Source organism: Gopherus evgoodei, chromosome 3 (assembly GCF_007399415.2).
Source record: "Gopherus evgoodei ecotype Sinaloan lineage chromosome 3, rGopEvg1_v1.p, whole genome shotgun sequence".
NCBI classification, from domain to species: Eukaryota; Metazoa; Chordata; order Testudines; family Testudinidae; genus Gopherus; species Gopherus evgoodei.
Genome location: NC_044324.1, coordinates 100,070,372 through 100,091,771, shown reverse-complemented (window position 1 = coordinate 100,091,771; position 21,400 = coordinate 100,070,372). Strand labels below are relative to the sequence as shown.

At 41.8% G+C, this 21,400-nt stretch overlaps 1 protein-coding gene across 2 annotated transcripts in view; it reads right to left on the bottom strand.

Annotated features, from left to right (window-relative positions):
* DCBLD1 (discoidin, CUB and LCCL domain containing 1) overlaps positions 1-15,763 on the bottom strand; it is a 75,948-nt gene extending 60,185 nt beyond the window's left edge. For both annotated transcript variants that reach the window (XM_030556179.1, XM_030556180.1), the window contains exon 1: positions 15,450-15,763. In XM_030556179.1, coding sequence (XP_030412039.1) covers positions 15,450-15,546 — 97 coding nt within the window. In that variant the 5' untranslated portion in view covers positions 15,547-15,763. The remainder of the gene's footprint in view (positions 1-15,449) is intronic.
* Positions 15,764-21,400: the final 5,637 nt, after the last annotated feature.

Sequence of the window (21,400 nt, the reverse complement as noted above, 5' to 3'; positions counted from 1 at the left end):
TCAGCCCAAAAGCTACAGGAAATTTGTATTTTTCACACTCCTGAGCTACCATAGCTGCAATGGTAAGATTCACAATACTCCACACTAACATTCGGTTAACATTCTGTTGCTTAAAGGTTTTAAGTCTGTTCTTACTACACAAGCGAAAAAAATATCTAACCCCCTCACCCCCCACCCCGCACATGGTGCTTGGTCTAATATGAGGGAACATATGCAGAACTGCCCCAATGTTTTCATAATTTGAAATAAAACAAAGTACTATTTTTACTCATCAAGCAGACAAACATCTGGAAGATTGCATCAGCATGACTTCAGCCTTTGAGGTGAAAGCATCATGCAGACTGAATCCAACACTATTTATTAAAGTAGCTTGTGGTAGAACTGATGAGAAACTAGAATACTGCTGATTAAAAAAATGGATGAAAACAAGGTTTCTACAGCAAATGATACAGCTGAATCAAAGCTTAGGCAACGTTCTACTACCAATTAAACGCAATATTACAGAACATTCCTGAGAGGCGGAAACCATTTCATAGCTGAGCTTCCAACCAACTTCCAACACAAAGGCCTATTTTAACACCCTGTAACTTTAGCTTGGAAAACTGATTTGGTCTGAACATTCCCAGATTTACTATGAGGACAAAAAGAACACTTATGCATAGTCTGAAATACATTCAAAGGACATTAAAAATTACCCTGATATGAAACTGTCTTGTCTGATGCTTGTCTCTCTAGTTAAGTCTTCCTGAAAAGTTGTGTGCTGGCTATATTTGAAGAAATTATGCAAAGTTATTTTTGTTGTTGTTGTAATAGATAGTTTGGGGCCCAATCCTGTTCCTACTGAATTCAATGGAAAGTGTTTTTGTTTCCTTGTTTAAAGTTTGTGCAAAGTTTTCTGATTTGACAAGTTGCGTCATGGGAGAGCATTCAATAAGAGCATAACTGATACAAAGCTAGTCTTGAACCTAAGCCTTTACAGACTCAAACTAGTGCTCACAACACCCACTAACTCTCAAATACCTACAAATGATGGTGTTATTTCCTTTTAGTATCTTTTCAATAGTTTATCACTGATCAAAACAAATTGTACATTTTTATCTTCAGTACAGAGGCAGTCTTATTCTCCTCCAGCTACCCAATACGTGAAAAAGTATGATTTTATTAAATTGTGTATATTGCCTTAAAGGTGGCCCTCTGTAAACCAAAATCCCTATCCTAAGAACATAATGAGTTAAACTGGGTGGGGAAGAAATCAGTGTTGTGACCTAAAAGGGAAGGGACAATCAGAGTCATAGACTAAGGTCATAAGGTACCATCATGATCATCTAGTCTGATCTCCTGCATACTGCAGGCCATAGAACCTTACCCATCCACTCCTGTAATAGACCCCCTAATCTCTGGCTGAGTTAATGAAGTTCTCAAATCATGATTTAAAGACTTCAAGTTACAGAGGATCCACCATTTACACTAGTTTAAACCTGAAAATGATCCATGCCCCATGCTGCAGAGGAAGGCAAAAAAAATCCCCTGGGTCTCTGCTAATCTGACCTGGAGGGAAATTCCTTCCCGACCCCAAATATTGTGACCAGTTAGACCCTGAGCATGTGAGCGAGACTTACCAGCCAGACACCTGGGAAAGAATTCTCTGTAGTAACTCAGAGCCCTTCCCATCTAGTGTCCCATCACTGGCCATTGGGGATATTTGCTGCTAGCAGTTGCAGATTGGTGGCTATATGCCACTGTAGGCAATCTCATCCCACCATCCTCTCCATAAAATATCAAGCTCAGTCTGGAAGCCAGTTAGGTTGTTTGCCCCCACTGCTCCCCTTGGAAGGCTGCTCCAGAATTCCACTCCTCTGATGGTTAGAAACCTTCATCTAATTTCAAACCTAAACTTGTTGATGGACAATTTATATCCATTTGTTCTTGTGTCCACGTTGGTACTTAGCTTAAATAATTCTCTCCCTCCCTGGTATTTATCCTGCTAATGGATTTATACAGAGAAATCATATAAGAACATAACAACGGCCGTACCAGGTCAGACCAAAGGTCCATCTAGCCCAGTATCTGTCTACCGACAGTGGCCAATGCCAGGTGCCCTAGAGGGAGTGAAGCTAACAGGCAATGATCAAGTGATCTCTCTCCTGCCATCCATCTCCATCCTCTGATGAACAGAGGCTAAGGACACCATTCTTTACCCTTCCTGGCTAATAGCCATTTATGGACTTAGCCACCATGAATTTATCCAGTTCCCTTTTAAACATTGTTATAGTCCCAGCCTTCACAACCTCCTCAGGTAAGGAGTTCCACAAGTTGACTGTGCGCTGTGTGAAGAACTTCCTTTTATTTGTTTTAAACCTGCTACCTATTAATTTCATTTGGTGACCCTTAGTTCTTGTATTATGGGAATAAGTAAATAACTTTTCCTTATCCACTTTCTCCACATCACTCATGATTTTATATACCTCTATCATACCCCTCCTTAGTCTCCTCTTTTCCACGCTGAAGAGGCCTAGTCTCTTTAATCTTTCCTCATATGGGACCCTCTCCAAACCCCTAATCATTTTAGTTGCCCTTTTCTGAACCTTTTCTAGTGCTAGAATATCTTTTTTGAGGTGAGGAGACCACATCTGTACACAGTATTCGAGATGTGGGTGTACCATGGATTTATATAAGGGCAATAAGATATTTTCTGTCTTATTCTCTATCCCCTTTTTAATGATTCCTAACATCCTGTTTGCTTTTTTGACCGCCTCTGTGCACTGCGTGGACATCTTCACACAACTATCCACGATGACGCCAAGATCTTTTTCCTGAGTCGTTGTAGCTAAATTAGCCCCCATCATATTGTATGTATAGTTGGGGTTATTTTTTCCAGTGTGCATTACTTTACATTTATCCACATTAAATTTCATTTGCCATTTTGTTGCCCAATCACTTACTTTTGTGAGATCTTTTTGAAGTTCTTCACAATCTGCTTTGGTCTTAACTATCTTGAGCAGTTTAGTATCATCTGCAAACTTTGCCACCTCACTGTTTACCCCTTTCTCCAGATCATTTATGAATAAATTGAATAGGATTGGTCTTAGGACTGACCGTTGGGGAACACCACTAGTTACCCCTCTCCATTCTGAGAATTTACCATTAATTCCTGCTCTTTGTTCTCTGTCTTTTAACCAGTTTCAATCCACGAAATGACCTTCCCTTTTATCCCATGACAACTTAATTTATGTAAGAGCCTTTGGTGAGGGACCTTGTCAAAGGCTTTTTGGAAATCTAAGTACACTATGTCCAGTGGATCCCCCTTGTCCACATGTTTGTTGACCCCTTCAAAGAACTCTAATAGATTAGTAAGACACGATTTCCCTTTACAGAAACTATGTTGACTATTGCTCAACAGTTTATGTTTTTCTATGTGTCTGATAATTTTATTCTTAACTATTGTTTTGACTAATTTGCCCGGTACCGACGTTAGACTTACCGGTCTGTAATTGCCGGGATCACCTCTAGAGCCCTTTTTAAATATTGGCGTTACATTAGCTAACTTCCAGTCATTGGGTACCGAAGACTATTTAACGGACTGGTTACAAACCTTAGTTAATAGTTCCGCAACTTCACATTTGAGTTCTTTCAGAACTCTTGGGTGAATGCCATCTGGGCCCAGTTACTTGTTAATGTTGAGTTTATCAATTTATTCCAAAACCTCCTCTAGTGACACTTCAATCTCTGACAGTTCCTCAGATTTGTCACCTACAAAAGCTGGCTCAGGTTTGGGAATCTTCCTAACATCCTCAGCCGTGAAGACTGAAGCAAAGAATCCATTTAGTTTCTCCGCAATGACTATCGTCTTTAAGCGCTCCTTTTGTATCTCGATTGTCAAGGGTCCCCACTGGTTGTTTAGCAGCCTTCCTGCTTCTGATGTACTTAAAAAACATTTTGTTATTACCTTTGGAGTTTTTGGCAAGCTGTTCTTCAAACTCCTCTTTGGCTTTTCTTATTACACTCTTGCACTTAAGCTGGCAGTGTTGGTGCTCCTTTCTATTTGCCTCACTAGGATTTGACTTCCACTTTTTAAAGGAAGTCTTTTTATCTCTCACTGCTTCTTTTACATAGTTGTTAAGCCATGGCGGCTCTTTTTTAGCTCTTTTACTGTGTTTCTTAATTTGGGGTATACATTGAAGTTGGGCTCTATTATGGTGTCTTTAAAAAGGGCCCATGCAACTTGCAGGGATTTCACTTTAGCCACTGTACCTTTTAACTTTTGTTTAACTAACCCCCTCATTTTTGTATAGTTCCCTCTTTTGAAATTAAATGCCACAGTGTTGGGCTGTTGAGGTGTTCTTCCCCCCACAGGGATGCTGCATGCGATTGTATTATGGTTACTATTTCCAAGCGGTCCTGCTATAGTTACCTCTTGGATCAGCTCCTGCACTCCACTCAGGATTAAATCTAGAGTTGCCTCTCCCCTTTTGGGTTCCCGTACCAGCTCCATGAAGCAGTTATTTAAAGTATCGAGAAATTTTATCTCTGCATTTTGTCCTGAAGCGAAATGCTCCCAGTCAATATGGGAATAATTGAAATCCCCCACTATTATTGTGTTCTTAATTTTGATAGCCTCTCTGATTTCCCTAAGCATTTCATCATCACTATTACTGTCCTGGTCAGGTGGTCGATAATAGATCCCTAATGTTATATTTTTATTAGAGCATGAAATTTCTATCCATAGCGATTCTATGGGACACGTGGATTCGCTTAAGATTTTTACTTCATTTGAATCTACATTTTCTTTCACATATAGTGCCATTCCCCCCCGAACGACCTGTTCTGTCCTTCCGATATATTTTGTACCCTGGAATGATTGTGTCCCATTGATTGCTCTCTGTCCACCAGGTTTCTGTGATGCCTATTATACCAATATCCTCCTCTATCACAAGGCACTCTAGTTCACTCATCTTATTATTTAGACTTCTAGCATTTGTGTGCAAGCACTTTAAAAACTTGTCCCTGTTTATTTGTCTGCCCTTTTCTGATGCGCCAGATTCTTTTTTATGTGACTGTTTATCATCTGATCCGGCTCTTACATTATCCTTTTCCATCATCTGTTCCTGACTATAACCTGGAGATTCCCTATCATCAGACTCTCTCCTAAGAGAAGTCTGTATCCGATCCACATGCTCCTCTGCAGCAGTCAGCTTTCCCCCATCTCCTAGTTTTCCCCCATCTCCCCTCAGGATTCATTTGGTTAAGTTAAACAAGCCAAGGTCTTTGAGTCTCCTCTCGTAAGGTAGGTTTTCCATTCCTCAGATCATCTGAGTAGCCCTTCTCTGCACCTATTCCAGTTTGAATTCATCTTTCTTAAAACTGGGAGACCACAATTGCACACAGTATTCCAGATAAGGTCTCACCAGTGCCTTGTATAATGGTACTAACACTTCCCTGTCTCTACTGGAAATACCTTGCCTGATACATGCTAGGTCTGCATTAACCTTTTTCACAGCCTCATCACATTGGCAGCTCATAGTCATCCCGTGATCAACCAATACACCCAGGTCTTTCTCCTCCTTTGTCACTTCCAATCGATACGTTCCCATTTTATAGAAAAAATTCTTGTTGTTAGTCCTTAAGTACATGACCTTACACATTGCACTATTAAATTTCATCCCATTTCTATTACTCCAATTTACATGGTCATCCAGATCATCTTGTACGATATTCCGGTCCTCCTCCATATTGACACTACCGCCCAACTATGTGTCATCCAGAAATTTTATTAGCATACTCCCACTTTTCGTGACAAGGTCAGTAATAAAAATGTTAAACAAGATTGGTCCCAAGCCTGATTCCTCAGGAACTCCACTAATAACCTCCTTCCAGTCTGACAGTTCACCTTTCATTATCCATGTGGAACTGTATCAAATGTCGTATTAAATGCAGGTATATTAGATCTACAATATTTCCTTTGTCTAAAAAAAATCAGTTACCTTCTTAAAGAAGATCAGGTTGGTCTGGCATGATCTATCTTTTGTAAAACCATGCTGTATTTTATCCCAATTACTGTTCAAATTTATATCCTTAACTACTTCTTCTTTCAAAATTTGTTCCAAGACCTTGCATACAATTGTCAAATAAACAGGTCTGTAGTTTCCTAGATCACTTTTCTTCTCCTTTAAATACAGGAACTATTAGCATTTTCTCTAGTCATATGGTACAACCCCCACGTTTACAGTTTAATTAAAAATCCTTGCTATTAAGCTTGCAATATCATGTGCCACTTCCTTTCATATTCTTGGATGGAGATTAACTAGGACGCCTCCCGATTTAGTACCATTAAGCTGTTTGAGTTTGACTTCCACCTTGGATGTGGAAATTTCTACCTCCATATCCTCGTTCCCATTAGCCACCTGGCCACTACCTCTAAGATCTTCATTAGCCTCATTAAAACCTGAGGCAAAGAATTTGTTTAGGTGGTGGGCCAAGCTTAGATTATCTTTAATCTTCACCCCATACTTAGTGGTTAGCAGTGCCACATCATCTTTCCTTGTTTTCTTCTTATTTATATGGCTATAGAACCCTTTACTATTGGCTTTAATTCCCTTTGCAAGGTCCAGCTCTGCTTGGCTATTGGCATTTCTCACTTTATTCCTACACTTTCTCAGGTTTTGGGAAAGCATCCAGGGAGATGGGCAATTACAATAATCTGAACAACCATGTTGAGTAGCTTCTTTGGTCTTTCTGTGTTTTTGCTTTATAACACTATCTTGTCAGGCATAGGGATGACAATGGGGAATGCTGAAGTAGAGATTAATTGCATATTACTAGCTGCAAAAAGTGAATTTTAAAGAAAAATCTGAAGGAGTAAGTGAAGTTGCTAGGTGCACAAGTTCAGGGAGGCTGTTTGAGGGATACAAAACGGCATGAAAAAAAGATGTGGAACTGCAGGAGGAAGAAGCAGCCAAAAGATACATGAAGGTGAGTAGAATTGAAGTGAAGGGTCTAGGGATGAATAGTATGAGACCAAAGCAGACTTGTAGGTAGTGTTGAAGCAAGAAGAAGCCAAAGATGAAGAACCTGAATGAGACATGGAAGACGACAAAGCCTCTAGAGGGTATTGAAGAAGGGAGTCACAGGGTTATATCAGCTGGTGAGGAAGATTATTTTTACTGACACCAGGTGGGTGAGGTAATATTTTTTATTGGACCAACTTCTGTTGGTGAGAGAGAAGCTCTTGAGCTACATAGAGATCTTCTTCAGGTCTGAGAAAGGTCTTGAGGCCAGGTCTACGCTACACACTTACTTCAGTATAACTACATCACTCAGGGGAGTGAAAAGCCATTTGCTGTATATCGGAAGGACAGAACAGGTCGTGCTGGTGGGGGAGTGGCATTATATGTGAAAGAAAGCGCAGAATCAAATAAAGACTCAAAAAAATCATAAAATGAACCAAACTGTACCATAGAATCTCTATGGATAGTAATTCCATGCTCTAATACTAAGAATATGGCAGTAGGGATATATTACCCACCACCTGACCAGGATGGTGATAGTGACTGTGAAATGCTCAGGGAGCTTAGAGAGGCTATAAAAATAAAAAACTAAATAATAACAGGGGATTTCAACTATTCCCATATCGGTTGGGTACATATTACCTCAGGACGGGATGCAGACAAAGTTTCTTGATACCTTAAATGACTGCTTCCTGGAACCCACAAGAGGAGAGAGAATTCTTGATTTAGTCCTAAGTGGAGCACAGGATCTGGTCCAAGAGGCAAATATAGCTAAACCGCTTGGTAATAGTGACCATAATATAATTAAATTTAACATCTCTGTGGTGGTGAAAACACCACAGCAACCCAACACTGTAGCATTTAATTTCAGAAAGGGGGACTACACAAAAATGAGGAATTTAGTTAAACAGAAATTAAAAGATACAGTGCCAAAAGTGAAATCCCTGAAAGCTGCATGGAAACTTTTTAAAGACACCATAAAAGAGGCTCAACTTAAATGTATACCCCAAATAAAAAAAAACCATAGTAAGAGAACCAAAAAACAACATGGCTAAACAACAAAGTAAAAGAAGCAGCGAGAGACAAAAAGGCATTCTTTAAAAAGTGGAAGTTAAATCCTAGTGATGAAAATAGAAAGGAGCATAAACTCTAGCAAATAAAGTGTAAACATATAATTAGGAAGGCCAAAAAAGAATCTGAAGGAGAGCTAGCCAAAGACTCAAAAAGTAATAGCAAACTTTTTTTTTTTAAAGTACATTGGGGCAAGAAATTGCTAAACAACCAGTGGGCCTACTAGATGATTGAGATGCTAAAGGAGCACTCATGGAAGATAAGACCACTGCAGAGAAACTAAATGAATTCTTTGCATCGGTCTTCATGGCTGAGGGTTTAAGGGAGATTCCCAAACCTAAGCCATTCTTTTTAGGTGACAAATCTGAGGAACTGTCCCAGGTGTCATTAGAGGAGGTTTTGGAACAAATTGATAAACTAAACAGTACTAAGTCACCAGGACCAGATGGTATTCACCCAAGGGTTCTGAAGGAACTCATATGTGAAACAACAGAACTACCAACTGTGGTTTGTAACCTATCATTTAAATCAGTTTCTGTATCAATTGACTGGAGGACAACTAATGACATGCCAATTTTTTAAATGCGTTCCAGAGTGATCCCAACAATTACAGACCGATAAGCCTGACTTCAGTACGGGCAACCTGGCTGAAACTATAGTAAAGAACATAATTTTCAGACACATAGATTAACATAATTTGTTGGGGAAGAGTCAACATGTTTTTGTAAAGGGAAATCATACCTTACCAATCTATTAGAATTTTTTGAGGGGGTCAAGAAGCATGTGGACAAGGGGGAAATCCAATGGATATAGTGTACTAAGATTTTCAGAAAGCCTTTGAAAAGGTCCCTCATCAAAGGCTCTTAAGCAAAGTAGGCTGTCATGGGATAAGAGGGAAGGTCCTCTCATGGATTGGTAACTGGTTAAAAGATAGGGAATAAATGGTCAGTTTTCAGAATGGAGAGAGGTAAATAATGTGTCCCCAGGGGTCTGTACTGGGACCAGTCCTAGTCAACATATTCAAAAATGATCTGGAAAAAGGGGTAAACAGTGGCAAAATTTGCAGATGATGCAGCATAGGGCACGGGTCACTTGCTGGAGGATTCTCTGAAGCCTGAGGTCTTCAAACCACAATGTGAAGACTTCAATAACTCAGACATGGGTTAGGGGTTTGTTACATGAGTGGGTGGGTGAGATTCTGTGGCCTGCATTGTGCGGGAGGTCAGACTAGATGATCATAATGGTCACTTCTGATCTTAAAGTCAATGAGTCTACAAAACTACTCAAGATAGTTAAGTCCCAAGCAGATTACAAAGAGCTACAAAAGGATCTCACAAAACTGGGTGACTGGGCAATAAAATGGCAGATGAAATTCAATGTTGATGAATACAAAGTAATGCACATTGGAAAACATAATCCCAACTATACATATAAAATGATGGGGTCCAAATTAGCTGTTACTACTCAAGAAATAGATCTTGGAGTCATTGTGGATAGTTCTCTGAAAACATCCACTCAATGTGCAGTGGCAGTCAAAAAAGAGAACAGAATGTTAGGAATCATTAAGAAAAGGATAGATAATAAGACAGAAAATATCATATTGCCTCTATATAAATCCATAGTACGCCCACATCTTGAATACTGCACACAGATGTGGTCGCCCCATCTCAAAAAAGAGATATATTGGAATTGGAAAAGGTTCAGAAAAGGGCAAGAAAAATTATTGGGCGTATGGAACAGCTGTCATATGAGGAGAAATTAGTAAAACTGGAACTTTTCAGCTTGGAAAAGAGATGACTAAGGGGGATATGATAGAGGTCTATAAAATCATGACTCGTGTGGAGAAAGTAAATAAGGAAGTGTTATTTACTCATCATAACACAAGAGCTAGGGGACACCAAATAAATTAATAGGTATCAGGTTTAAAACAAACAAAAGGAAGTATTTTTTCACACAATACACAGTCAACCTGTGGAACTCCTTGCCAGAGGATGTTGTGAAGGCCAAGACTATGACAGGATTCAAAAACAACTAGACAAGTTCATGGAGGACAGGTCTGTGAGGTTGCACTCCATATGCTTTATGAAAATATGCTTATGAATATGACATAACTGGAATATGGTTTACGCTAAATACCCCTTGTATGGTGTCATTAAAAAGTTTGTAATCTACTAAGTGTGTTCATCCTATTTGTTTGCATGTATTATTTTTATATCTGGAGTTAGGAGAATAAGATATAAATAATGTAAACATATTAAGTGGAAGCCATTAAGGGTGCTCCATAAACAATGAGATGTAAATGGCTTTAGTTACTTGAAAGTAGTTATCTGTGTATGTGTGGGCCAGCCTAGGGGGAATGGAGAGTAGGGGTCTTACAGAGACATGTGACCATGTCATCTGATAATGAAATCCATCTTAAATCTGCTACTTTTCCATTTAGAAGGAGAGGTGGGGACCCAGAGAGAAAAGATTCTCACCCTGTGTCAAAGCTATAAAGGAGGGTAGAGCAAGACAAAAGGGGCTCCAGTCATGAGAAAACCCCTTCTTACCACCTGAGATGTCTGCTGGATCTAACAAAGACTGTACTGGGGAAAGGATTGGGCCCAAACTAGGAAGGAGTCTAGTCTGTGAAAGAAGCTTATTGGAACATCTCTGAGGGTGAGATATTACCTGTAATCAATTTCTTAATGTATTAGGCTTAGACTTGCGTGTTTTTGCTTTATTTTGCTTGGTGACTTACTTTGTTATTACTTGAAACCACTTAAATCCTACTTTTTAAAAATAAAAAAAAGTGATTTTATTACGTTAATAAACCAAGAGTAAGTGATTAATACCTGGGGGAGTAAACACCTCTGCATCTCTCTCTGTATAAGCTTTATACAGAGTAAAACAGATTTATTTGGGGTGTGGATCCCACGAGGGGCTGGATGTCTGGGTGCTAGAGACAGGTAACCTGCTGAGCAGTTTTTAGTTAAAGTCTGAAGCTCTAGGAGTATCGCCAAGACCTGGGTCTGTGTTACAGCAGGCCAGCCTGTCTGTCTCAACAAGGCAGGGTTCTGGAGTCCCAAGTTGGCTGGGAAAACGTAATTTCAGCATGTCAGGTGACACTCCCAAGGGGATCTCTGTAAAGGAATCCATCACCAGGTCCATCAATGGCCATTAGCCAGAATGGTCAGGGATGGTCTCCCTAGCCTGTTTGCCAGAAGCTGAGAATGGGTGATAGGGGATGGATCACTTGAAGATTACCTATTCTGATCATTCCCTCTGGGGCACCTGGCATTGGCCATTCTCAGAAGGCAGGATACTGTGCTACATGGACCTTTGGTCTGACCCAGTATGGCCATTCTTATGTTCTGTAGTGACCTCAATATCCCATGTAGACAGTGCTATGTCGGTTGGAGAGCTTCTCCACCTCTCCATCTCACGGAGGTGGAGTAACTAAGCCGACAGGAGAGCTCTCCCCTATTGGCTTAGAGCATCTTCATCAAAGTGCAGTGGTAGTGCAGCTGCATCAGATGCAGCGTTTGCAGTGTCCTGAGAGTGTCTCATCTAAATGCAAGATTGAACAGATAGTTTAGCATTAGTAGTTAGCACATATTCTAAGGGACCATTCAAAGTGAAGTGGCCCATTAACACCCCTGTAGTCATAGGACAAAAAGGGGAGTTAGTTTGCTGAGGCATTTTGTATAGAATTAAGGGAAGTCAGGTGAGAAGCAGGGTGGGATAAAGGAGGTCAAAGTGGTAGTCAAGGTGAGAGATGACTCTGATATGGGCCATCAGTTTTGCAGGGAGAATGAAGAGGAAAGATGGACGGATTCTGGTGCTACTGAACAGGAAGGAACTGATGAGAAGGCCTGGGAAAAAAAATAAAGCCAGATACAGTATTTCTCATCTAGAGACTGATACAAAAAACAAGTACGGCCCTACCAATAAGACCCAGCTCTCTCTCTACTCTGCTGCTGGAAAGGAGGACAGTGCCTGGATTAATGCCAGAGTGCCATTTCTGGACCTTGCTCCTGGGCTCCATTGTTTACATAAGCCTCTGATTTATAGCTCTCTAACCCTCTCTCTCTTGCCTCCGCATTTATCAGGTCTGGGGCACACTGTGATAGGTACTGTAGAACATAATAATGATGGTCCCTGCCTCAGAAAGTTTATTCACTAATGCCCATAGGTTCTGCATAGGCCATGTCTATACTACAGGGACTACAGCAGCAAAGCTATGGTGCCGTAGCTATGCCAGCAAAATACCATAGTGTAGCTGCAGCCTTCAGTGGTGGAAGGTGTTTTTTCATCTCTGTAGGAACACCATCTCCCTGAGCAACAGTAGCTAGGTCGATTGAAACATTCTTCCATTGGCCTAGTTGCGTCTACACCGGCTATTACGTTAGCATAGCTATGGAACTTACGGATTTTTCATACCCCACAGGGCCAACTATGCCAACCTCAATTTTAAGTGATCAGACCATAGCTGTCTACAAACTCATGAAGACAGAATAACACAGACTGATATTCAGAAGTTGATCTTTGCATTCATTAGAGCTAGGAATTTTATTTTAAATGTAAAATTGAATTCTACAAGAATAGATAGCTTAAATCCTACCAGTAATGAGATAAAATCCTGTTTCCTCTTCTCCTCCTTGCTCCCCTCCCACCAACCTTTTCCAATAGTTAAGGTCCACACACCACCACCCCCTTCTTCTTTTGTAAGTTCTGACAGGCAGGACTTGGCAAGAGTCCAGATGTGAATGGTGGAAAGAAAGAGTCAAATACAACACTAAGGGCTTGTCTACACTGGCACTTTACAGCACAGCAACTTGAAAAAAACACCTCCCTGAGCACAGCAAGTTTCAGCGCTGTAAAGAGCCAGTGTAGACAGTGCACCAGTGCTGGGAGCCATGCGCCCTTCATGGAAGTGGATTTTTTAAGAGTGCTGGGAGAGCTCTCCCCCAGAATCCTGCTGCGACTACACAAGCCAGGTTAAAGCGCTGCCGCGGCAGGGCTTTAGCATTGCCAGTGCAGACTAGCCCTAAGTTAGTAATTTTGGGCAACAGGCAAGATAGTTAAATCCTTAACTGTGAAACGGGGGACTGGAGAAGAATTAAGGAGAAAGCTGAAAAGTTCAGGTTTGCCTCCTCTTGATCATGAATTTGAGCTGGTGGAAGGAAGTCCAGGAAGAGATACCAGAGAGTTGAAAGATGTGAGGCTGAACAGATAGGGAAAGAAGTCGATTTTGGAGTCGACAGCAGAGAAAAAGGCAACCACAACCATGAGATCACTAAGGGACAGAATATGTGGAAGAGCCTGTTGTTAAATATCTAAATTCTTTATTACTCATACAGAGTCAGAGCTGCACTGTTTTTAGTGGGGCCAAACCCAGTGAAGCTTAAAAAGATGTTTTCCTTAATTAAAACCAGTTTCCAAACCACCTCACCTCTCCCACAGTTATTCAATGAGTAACAAAGATCCAAATTTCAGAGACTTCCTCAGACAATATGAAGTTATGTAATACATTCCAAATCAGAAAAAGAATCCCCACTTACTCCCTGCACACGGAGAGCTGGACCCAGATTTTAATGCCAATTGTTATTGCTAAATGATTCTCCCTTGGATTGTGTTTTACAAAAACCTTTTTTTAAGTGTTTCCGACACCATAACACATTTTTGAGTCTCAAAACTGAGGAATAAGCCAAAGTGAAGGGATATGGGAGGGAAATATATAGAAAATAAAGGTGTACAAAGCTTGAGAATCAAAGGCCACTACTAGACTGATACAAAACTTCAGTTTCAAAAGGCTAACGATCGCATATCAGAAATCCAGTTTCAGAAAACATATGCATTTTCCATACATGGTCTTTCCACAAACAGGTCAAAGGCAAAGAAGTTTTTAGTATTACTGTTGGAATGCTAACCTTGACAATGTAAACTCACACACCATGTCTTTTTGAATCGGTAGCTAGACTGAAATAATAGCACTGAGTGAAGCATATACTTCTCCTATCAATGGAGGTGCTATGGTTGTATTTTAATAATGATCACAAACTCCAAGATTAATTATTTAACTGCCGTTTGTGAGTGAGTTTTCTTAAGAAAGATAGATGGTTACTCCTGTCACGTACTGATGTTCCATGGCAATAAGGTTGCAAGTTTTGAATACAACGATAGCTACTCTTTTGATTGTACAGGAAATTAAAATGTTAGCCACTTAAAAATTAGGATAAACAGGTGAGTATACCATCTGTAATAAAGTTGCTTGCACAGTCTCATGGGGTTTCTACAGAACTTGTTCCAGTAACAGTGAAGGCAGTTCTATTTAATAAGCAAATACACAATTGGATCTATCTGTACATAAAGCTGTATAAACTGCACCGATGCTATCAGCATAGTGAATTAAAGTGAATAGCACTGAGACTGTGTTCTTCACAGAAATGGTCATTGCACAAGTACTTTTAGACTGTTCCTCCCTGCGCTTTATAATGTATATCCTCCATCATTATGTAAGATCAGAGCCAGGCAAAACAGTAACCTTTGTAGAAATTAACCCTGCATATTACCTACAACTTGTTGTGGTCTTTCTTCCTTGTTTATTTAGCTTTAGAACAGGGCTAATTAACCAAAGATTAACAAATCATCGGTACAGTTACTGTAAAATTGGTTACCACTTTAATCCTGTGGATACTCAGACACAGGGATAAACTAGGCACGGATTAACCAGGTCAAACTATATACAGCCCTGAGACCAGCTAAGAAACCATCATCATTCATGGTTAGATTCGCGGAGTTAAGTTTCCCAGCTGCCAGAGATAAAGCAAATTGATAGAGGAAGGAGGATCAGACTCAGAGGAGGAAATCCCCTTCCGCAAAATGGCCAAGGGGCAGCATTACCTAGTAGCCCCATTTTCTTAGCCTTGTCCTCATGGAATTCACTGTTGCCTTTTGCTCTGGCAAGCCAGAGAAGGGATCAGGTTAGGTCCCGATTCCGGATCTCATGTACGTCTCGTTTGGGACTTTTCGCAGCTAGGGCGCTGACGGGGCCCCATTCTCTAGCCTTAGATCAACTGCACTACGTCCTGCTCCAGCTGAGAGGAGCTTGCAGAGTCTGCTGCCTTGCAACCCCCACACCCGCACACGTGGGTAAGCGAGCCAGGGAGCAAAGGGGAAGCCACTAGGGAAGGGAGCGGGCACAGAAGGAAAAACCTCAGACTAACACGAGACAGACACACACACGCACAGAAGTCCCGGGGATCAGACTGGGACAAGAGCCTGAGCCTTGTGTGGCTGCGGCAGGCCCCCTCTGAGCTGGCTCCACTGCCCCCCGCAGGGTGCCCGAGGCTGATAGCCGTACCCCCTGCTACCTCCCCGGGGAGAACTCACCCAGCTTCTCCGCCTGCAGCCACGGCGGGGCAGAGAGTCCGAGCAGCAGCGCCAGGAGCGCGGAGCGGGCAGCTCGCAGCCCCTCGCTGCAGCCCATGGCTCTGCCTCCTGAGGGGGATGGCGGGGGACAACTGCCCCCAGTCGCAGCTGCTCCTTCTCCGCCGGGGGCTGCTCTGCTGCCGAGAGGCTCCTTCAGACCCAGGCAGCCAGTGTCCGCGTGAGGGGTGGAGGGACACCCGCCTGGCCCCTGCCCCCGAGCGACGCTTTGCGAGCAAGGGGCTGCGGCGCGGCAAGCCGCTGCCCTCCTGTCCCGCTGCCCGCGTCTCTCTCTGGAGGGCGGCAGCTCTGCATCTCTCCTCCCCCTGCCCAGGAGCTGGGGGTGGGGAAAGGAAACAGAAGACGGGAAGCACCGCCGTTCCCATTGGACGGGGCTGCGGGGCGGCCCCCAGCCTTGCCTCGCCTCGCCTCGCCTCGCTTCTTCCCTTCCCCCAGCAGAGGTGCAGGCCAGGGTCCAGCGGAGCAGGCGGGTGGGTACGAGTGTCTCTCCCTCGGCTGGTGGAGTTGCAGCTGCGGGTCCTTCCTATCGCTTGTGGCTGTGCCCAGCTTGCATCCCCGCTCATTGCACGGGGCAGTGCAGCTGCATGGCCATGCTGCACCTAGTGACCTCCGAGACAGTCAAGCGCGGCTGGTGGCACGGCTGGGCCAGCGACAGGAGCCTGGCGCGTTTGGCTCCCCGGCGGAGCTGGGGGTGGGTCATGGCTTCAGAGTGTAGCACCGGGTTGGGAGGGGTAAATTAGGAGTTTTGTTTGGGCCCCGCAAATCAGAATGGAAGTCCTGAAACTGTTCCAAGGTATTGCAGGTGCTATGCTTCTGGCAGCCGGGGTTACTGTGACCTTTCTGCTATCGCAAGTGCAGAGCTGAGTCAAAGGGTTTAGTTTGCGCAGGGGTTCATACAAACTTTCTTCCTCAGTTTGAATCAGCCTGGGTTTGAGCTTTCAGGGTTTTTCTCTGGGTCTGTGAGTGTGAATCAACCTGAAAATTCAGATGAAACCATGGTTTTGTGTAGTACTCGTGCAAATCCACTGAAAACTGGTTTGAAATATCACCAACTCCAAATGTCCAAAACATGTCATGCTCTCCTAAAATCATGAGATCAGTCAAAATATTATAAATATACATACACACTTATTTTGTTTGTTCTTATTTGCCTTCTGTTTTTTGAGCCTTTGTGGTGCATAAGAGTCACATTTTCAAGATTTCCTCTGTAACTGCAGGGGCTAAAATTAAAGCTGTTCAGAAATGAAAGCTGACATTGTCACATCTCCACTTGTCTAATGGAGCTGGGGCTTTAAGTACAACATCAACTATTGTGAGAGCTGCAATAAAATCATGAATCGACAAAACTGAGATTGTGTAACCCTTACACTTATGAACAGCAATTCTATTTACTTCAATGGGACTGATTGTGTGAATAAGTGAGTAAGGTTTACACAAAATAGTCCTGAGTTAGCCTGGATTTTCTACTAGAAAACATAAATTGACCCAAGTTCATCAACAGGTTCACAAACCTGGCCTTTAGTTTCTAGTTTCTAAAACCTGAGACCAAGCCCTTGTCTTCACTAGGCAAAAAGGTGTCTGTTAAACTCATATTAGCTAACATGTTGAAATCCTAGACTGAGATTTTCACATACATTCCCTCCACACTCCATCTTTTTTGTCATAAAAAAAACACCAGAGCAGCATAAGGGTATGTCTACATTGCAGCTGGGAGCAAGCCACCAAGCCCAGGTGGGCAGACTCCCATTAGCTTGGGTTGAGCTAGTATGCTAAAAATAGAAGTATGGACAAAGCAGCTCCAGCAGAGATGGGCTAGCCAGCCAAGCTCAGACCCAGGAGCTGAGTGGGCTTGAGAGCCTGAGCTGCCTTATGAGCTGCAACATCTATATTATTTTTAGCATGCTTGCTCAAGCTGAGCTAGTGCCTGTCTGTCTACTTGGGCTAGGAGGCTCACTGCAAGCTGCAGTGTAGACATACCCTAAAGAGGCTCTAAAAAGGGGTTCCAGATGGGAAGATTCCCTCAGCGCAGACACAGAGAACCTGTTGCTTAACAGACCTCTTGCCAAATATGTGTTGGAGTCAGGGTTGTAATGTGCAACGTTGTGGCTTGTGGAGATTCTGTGCGGGTGGGGAGGATGCTGCGGCAGCCCCTGGAGACTACACTAATTTACAAAGGCCCCCAGGGATGTCTTCTCTAAATTATGCAGGGATCCCAGAGCAGCCAAGAACTGGGAGGGCACAAAGGTTATAATAGGTTATAATAATATACCATATCTTATATTAAAGGCTTTTATGGCAGTGCTGAAATTATATTAGTAAATTTAAAGGTAGCATTTTGGAAATAATTGTACTTAACTAACTTGTGTGCTAAACAACTCTGATAATCATTTGTTTCAATAGGGATATTCTATAAATGTTGTTGTCTTTTGGTTTTAACTATGCAAAATAATTGCATCCAAGACATGTTTACTAAGCATATTTGCACAGTGTAATTGATAAGATAAATTATCCTTGTTGGATACATTGAACACAAGTTTTTGTTTTGGAGTTTTTATCGCTATCCTGGGAATGAGCAGTTCAGATCTAGCTTAAAATATCATTGTGGTGAAGCAGTAGAAGGTAGAACATTTATTACTAAACCAATTTAATAGTCAAACTAAGTCTCATTAGATTTCATCAGTGCAATACCAGATGCTTTCAGACTAAGGCTGGTCCACACTACGCTGTTAAACCGATTTTAACAGCGTTAAATCGATTTAACGCTGCACCCGTCCACACTACACTGCTCTTTATATCGATTGAAAGAGCTCTTTAAATCGATTTCTGTACTCCTACAAAACGAGAGGACTAATGCTAAAATCAATATTACTATATCGATTTAGGGTTAGTGTGGACGCAAATTGACGTTATTGGCCTCATTCTTTTACAGTAGTTACCCACAATGCACCGCTCCAGAAATCGACGGTAGCCTCGGACCACGGACGCACACCACCGAATTAATGTGCCTAGTGTGGACGCGCACAATCGACTTTATAATATCTGTTTTATAAAATTGGTTTTAGCTTATTTGAATTTATCCTGTAGTGTAGACGTCCCCTAAGCCAGCTAACTTGTTAGGGACTAACTTGTGAAGTCTGTTGGCACTGAGACTGTCGATTCTGGTCTTTCATAGACAACTTGCAAAAAAAAAAAAAGGGGGGAGGAGTGGGGAGTTGGAGAGGTATTTCTGTGTAAACAGATCTGTTTCTGTTCTCATCAGTTTTCCGACCATACATCAGAAGTAACTCCACTGAAGTTCTGTTGATGTAACCTTGATGTAAGGGAGCGGAAAATCAAGTCAAGACTGGATTTAAAAAATAATTGACACAATATTGGTAGGAATATGTCACCAGATAATCTTCAATACCAATATTGCATAAACACTTGCAAATTAGATTTTACATAATGGAGAAAAGTGAGTGGAATGGAATAAGCAGAAACACAAAAAGTTTAGAGGAGAATATTTCTCCTTTGAAAGAGTTGCAGTGATAGGAGATAGAGTTATAGAAGACAGAGCTATAAATGATTCAGGAAAATGACAGAGATGTGTCAAGAATCGTCCCAGAAAAGATACCATACATGGCAATATATACCAGAGTGCAAGGAACTAGAAACAGAGGAAATCCAGGGATAAACATGGTGAAGAATGACATAGAATAAAAAGGTTTCAAGATGAACAAGCTGTGAAGATGATACAAGATAGAAAGTGTGAACAGATTTTCTTTGGCCCCATCCTAGTTACTGAGCTTACAGCCAGGCATCAAAGAAGAAGAACAGGTAGTAAGGTTATATTAGACATTATTATCAGTGTCCTGTAACTGCTGCATGGACCATGAAAACCAATCCGATAGGTAAATATGTATTACAAATTATACTGATTTGTATTATATCAGTTCAGTTCTAGAAAACTGCTTTTAAAAATAAGGTGAGATTGGTCTTAACATTTAATTATTTTGGTTTAGAATCCTAATGGTTAGAGATAAAAAAAGACCTGCTAAATCATTGAGTTCAGTCCACCATACCAAAGGAGGTATTAAAATGTCACTCCTTGTCCTTAGTTAGAACACCCTGATGTCCAATTAAAGTCTTTTGTTTCCATGCCATATCTAGGCAATGCCAAAATAAACTGGGTCCTGAGATCCCTGTGCTTTCTAATAGGCACCTGTAAGCCCAAAATGTGATATGGTATTTACATTACAACACAGACATTAATGTTGTCAGCAGAGCCTGTGCTCTTTGATTAGTTGTAACAAAGTGAAACAGCAGGCTAGAAAGGTTTATGGGATTCCTGTGTATCACATGGCTGTGCGGAATATATAAGGAAGAGGAAGCTGGGGAAGAGGTTACAGGGAAAGGGTGTGTTCTCTTTTCTGCTGGGTGTGGAATGGCAAGGTGATAGTGTCTGGGGGTTGTAGCCGATAGGAGAGTTTACTTTGTGTTCTTTATGTCTTTTGTATTCCAACAGTAAGTCGTGTTTTGCTGAAGAAAAGGCCTTAGAAGGACTTAGGTGTGGTATCTGCTTCCCTTCCTGGGCTGGTGAAATAGCCCGCTAACTTACAGCAGTGTACGGCTGGAAAGAAAAGACCCTCTGGAAGGGCAGGTGAATAGCCTTTTCCTTCTCACACTGCATGGGCCTCAGTTGGAGTTGCTTATATCCAGGGTCCTGTATTCTCTGTGTCAAACTGAACCTAAACTCTGCAGCAGGTTCCTCAGATTCTGTAATGCTTCAGAGGAAATTTTGGAAATTCTGCAGCTAGTTCAGATAAATGTTAAATATAGGGGTTTTTTATTTACTTAAATAGGAAAATGAATAATACAATCATTGCAGTAGCTTCTGTGCTGTTTATTTTGATATTAAATGCAGTTTACTTTAGCTTGCCTCCATGTTGTCCATTTTTCAGTATGTGTAAGGTGTCATTATTAGCTTCCAGTGTTAACTCATTAAGATGAATAGAGCAGTCTATGTCACGCAGAGCTATTGTTTCAGGATATCTACAAACTCATAGATGCATCACTGCATTGGTTCACACGTGGTTCACGTTTTCAAGTGTTTCTTCTTCAGCAGGAGGCTAAAACATAACTTTTTAACAACAAAAGATGAGATTTTGGGACACAATTCTGGAGCAAGAGTTGAATTTTGCAGCTTCAGAATTGTAGAGTACAGGGGGCATACTTGTATCTTGTAAGTGAGAGAGCTAGGTCACCGCAAGGATTGTGAGAGCACAGGGATTTTCTATGGTAGTATGCACCATGTGTTTAAATCTGCTGAATTTGATCCTATGGCATTTTCATAGATTCTAGGACTGGAAGGGACCTCGAGAGGTCATTGAGTCCAGTCCCCTGCCCTCATGGAAGGACCAAATACTGTCTAGACCATCCCTGATAGACATTTATCTAACCTACTCTTAAATATTTCCAGAGATGGAGATTCCACAACCTCCCTAGGCAATTTATTCCAGTATTTAATCACCCTGACAGTTGGGAACTTTTTCCTAATGTCCAACCTAAACCTCCCTTGCTGCAGTTTAAACCCATTGCTTCTTGTTCTGTCCTTAGAGGCTAAGGTGAACAAGTTTTCTCCCTCCTCCTTATGACACCCTTTTAGATCCCTGAAAACTGCTATCATGTCCCCTCTCAGTCTTCTCTTTTCTGAACTAAACAAACCCAATTCTTTCAGCCTTCCTTCATAGGTCATATTTCTCAAAACCTTTAATCATTCTTGTTGCTCTTCTCTGGACCCTCTCCAATGTCTCCACATCTTTCTTGAAATGTGGTGCCCAGAACGAGACACAATACTCCAGTTGAGGCCTAACCAACGCAGAGTAGAGTGGAAGAATGACTTCTCGTGTCTTGCT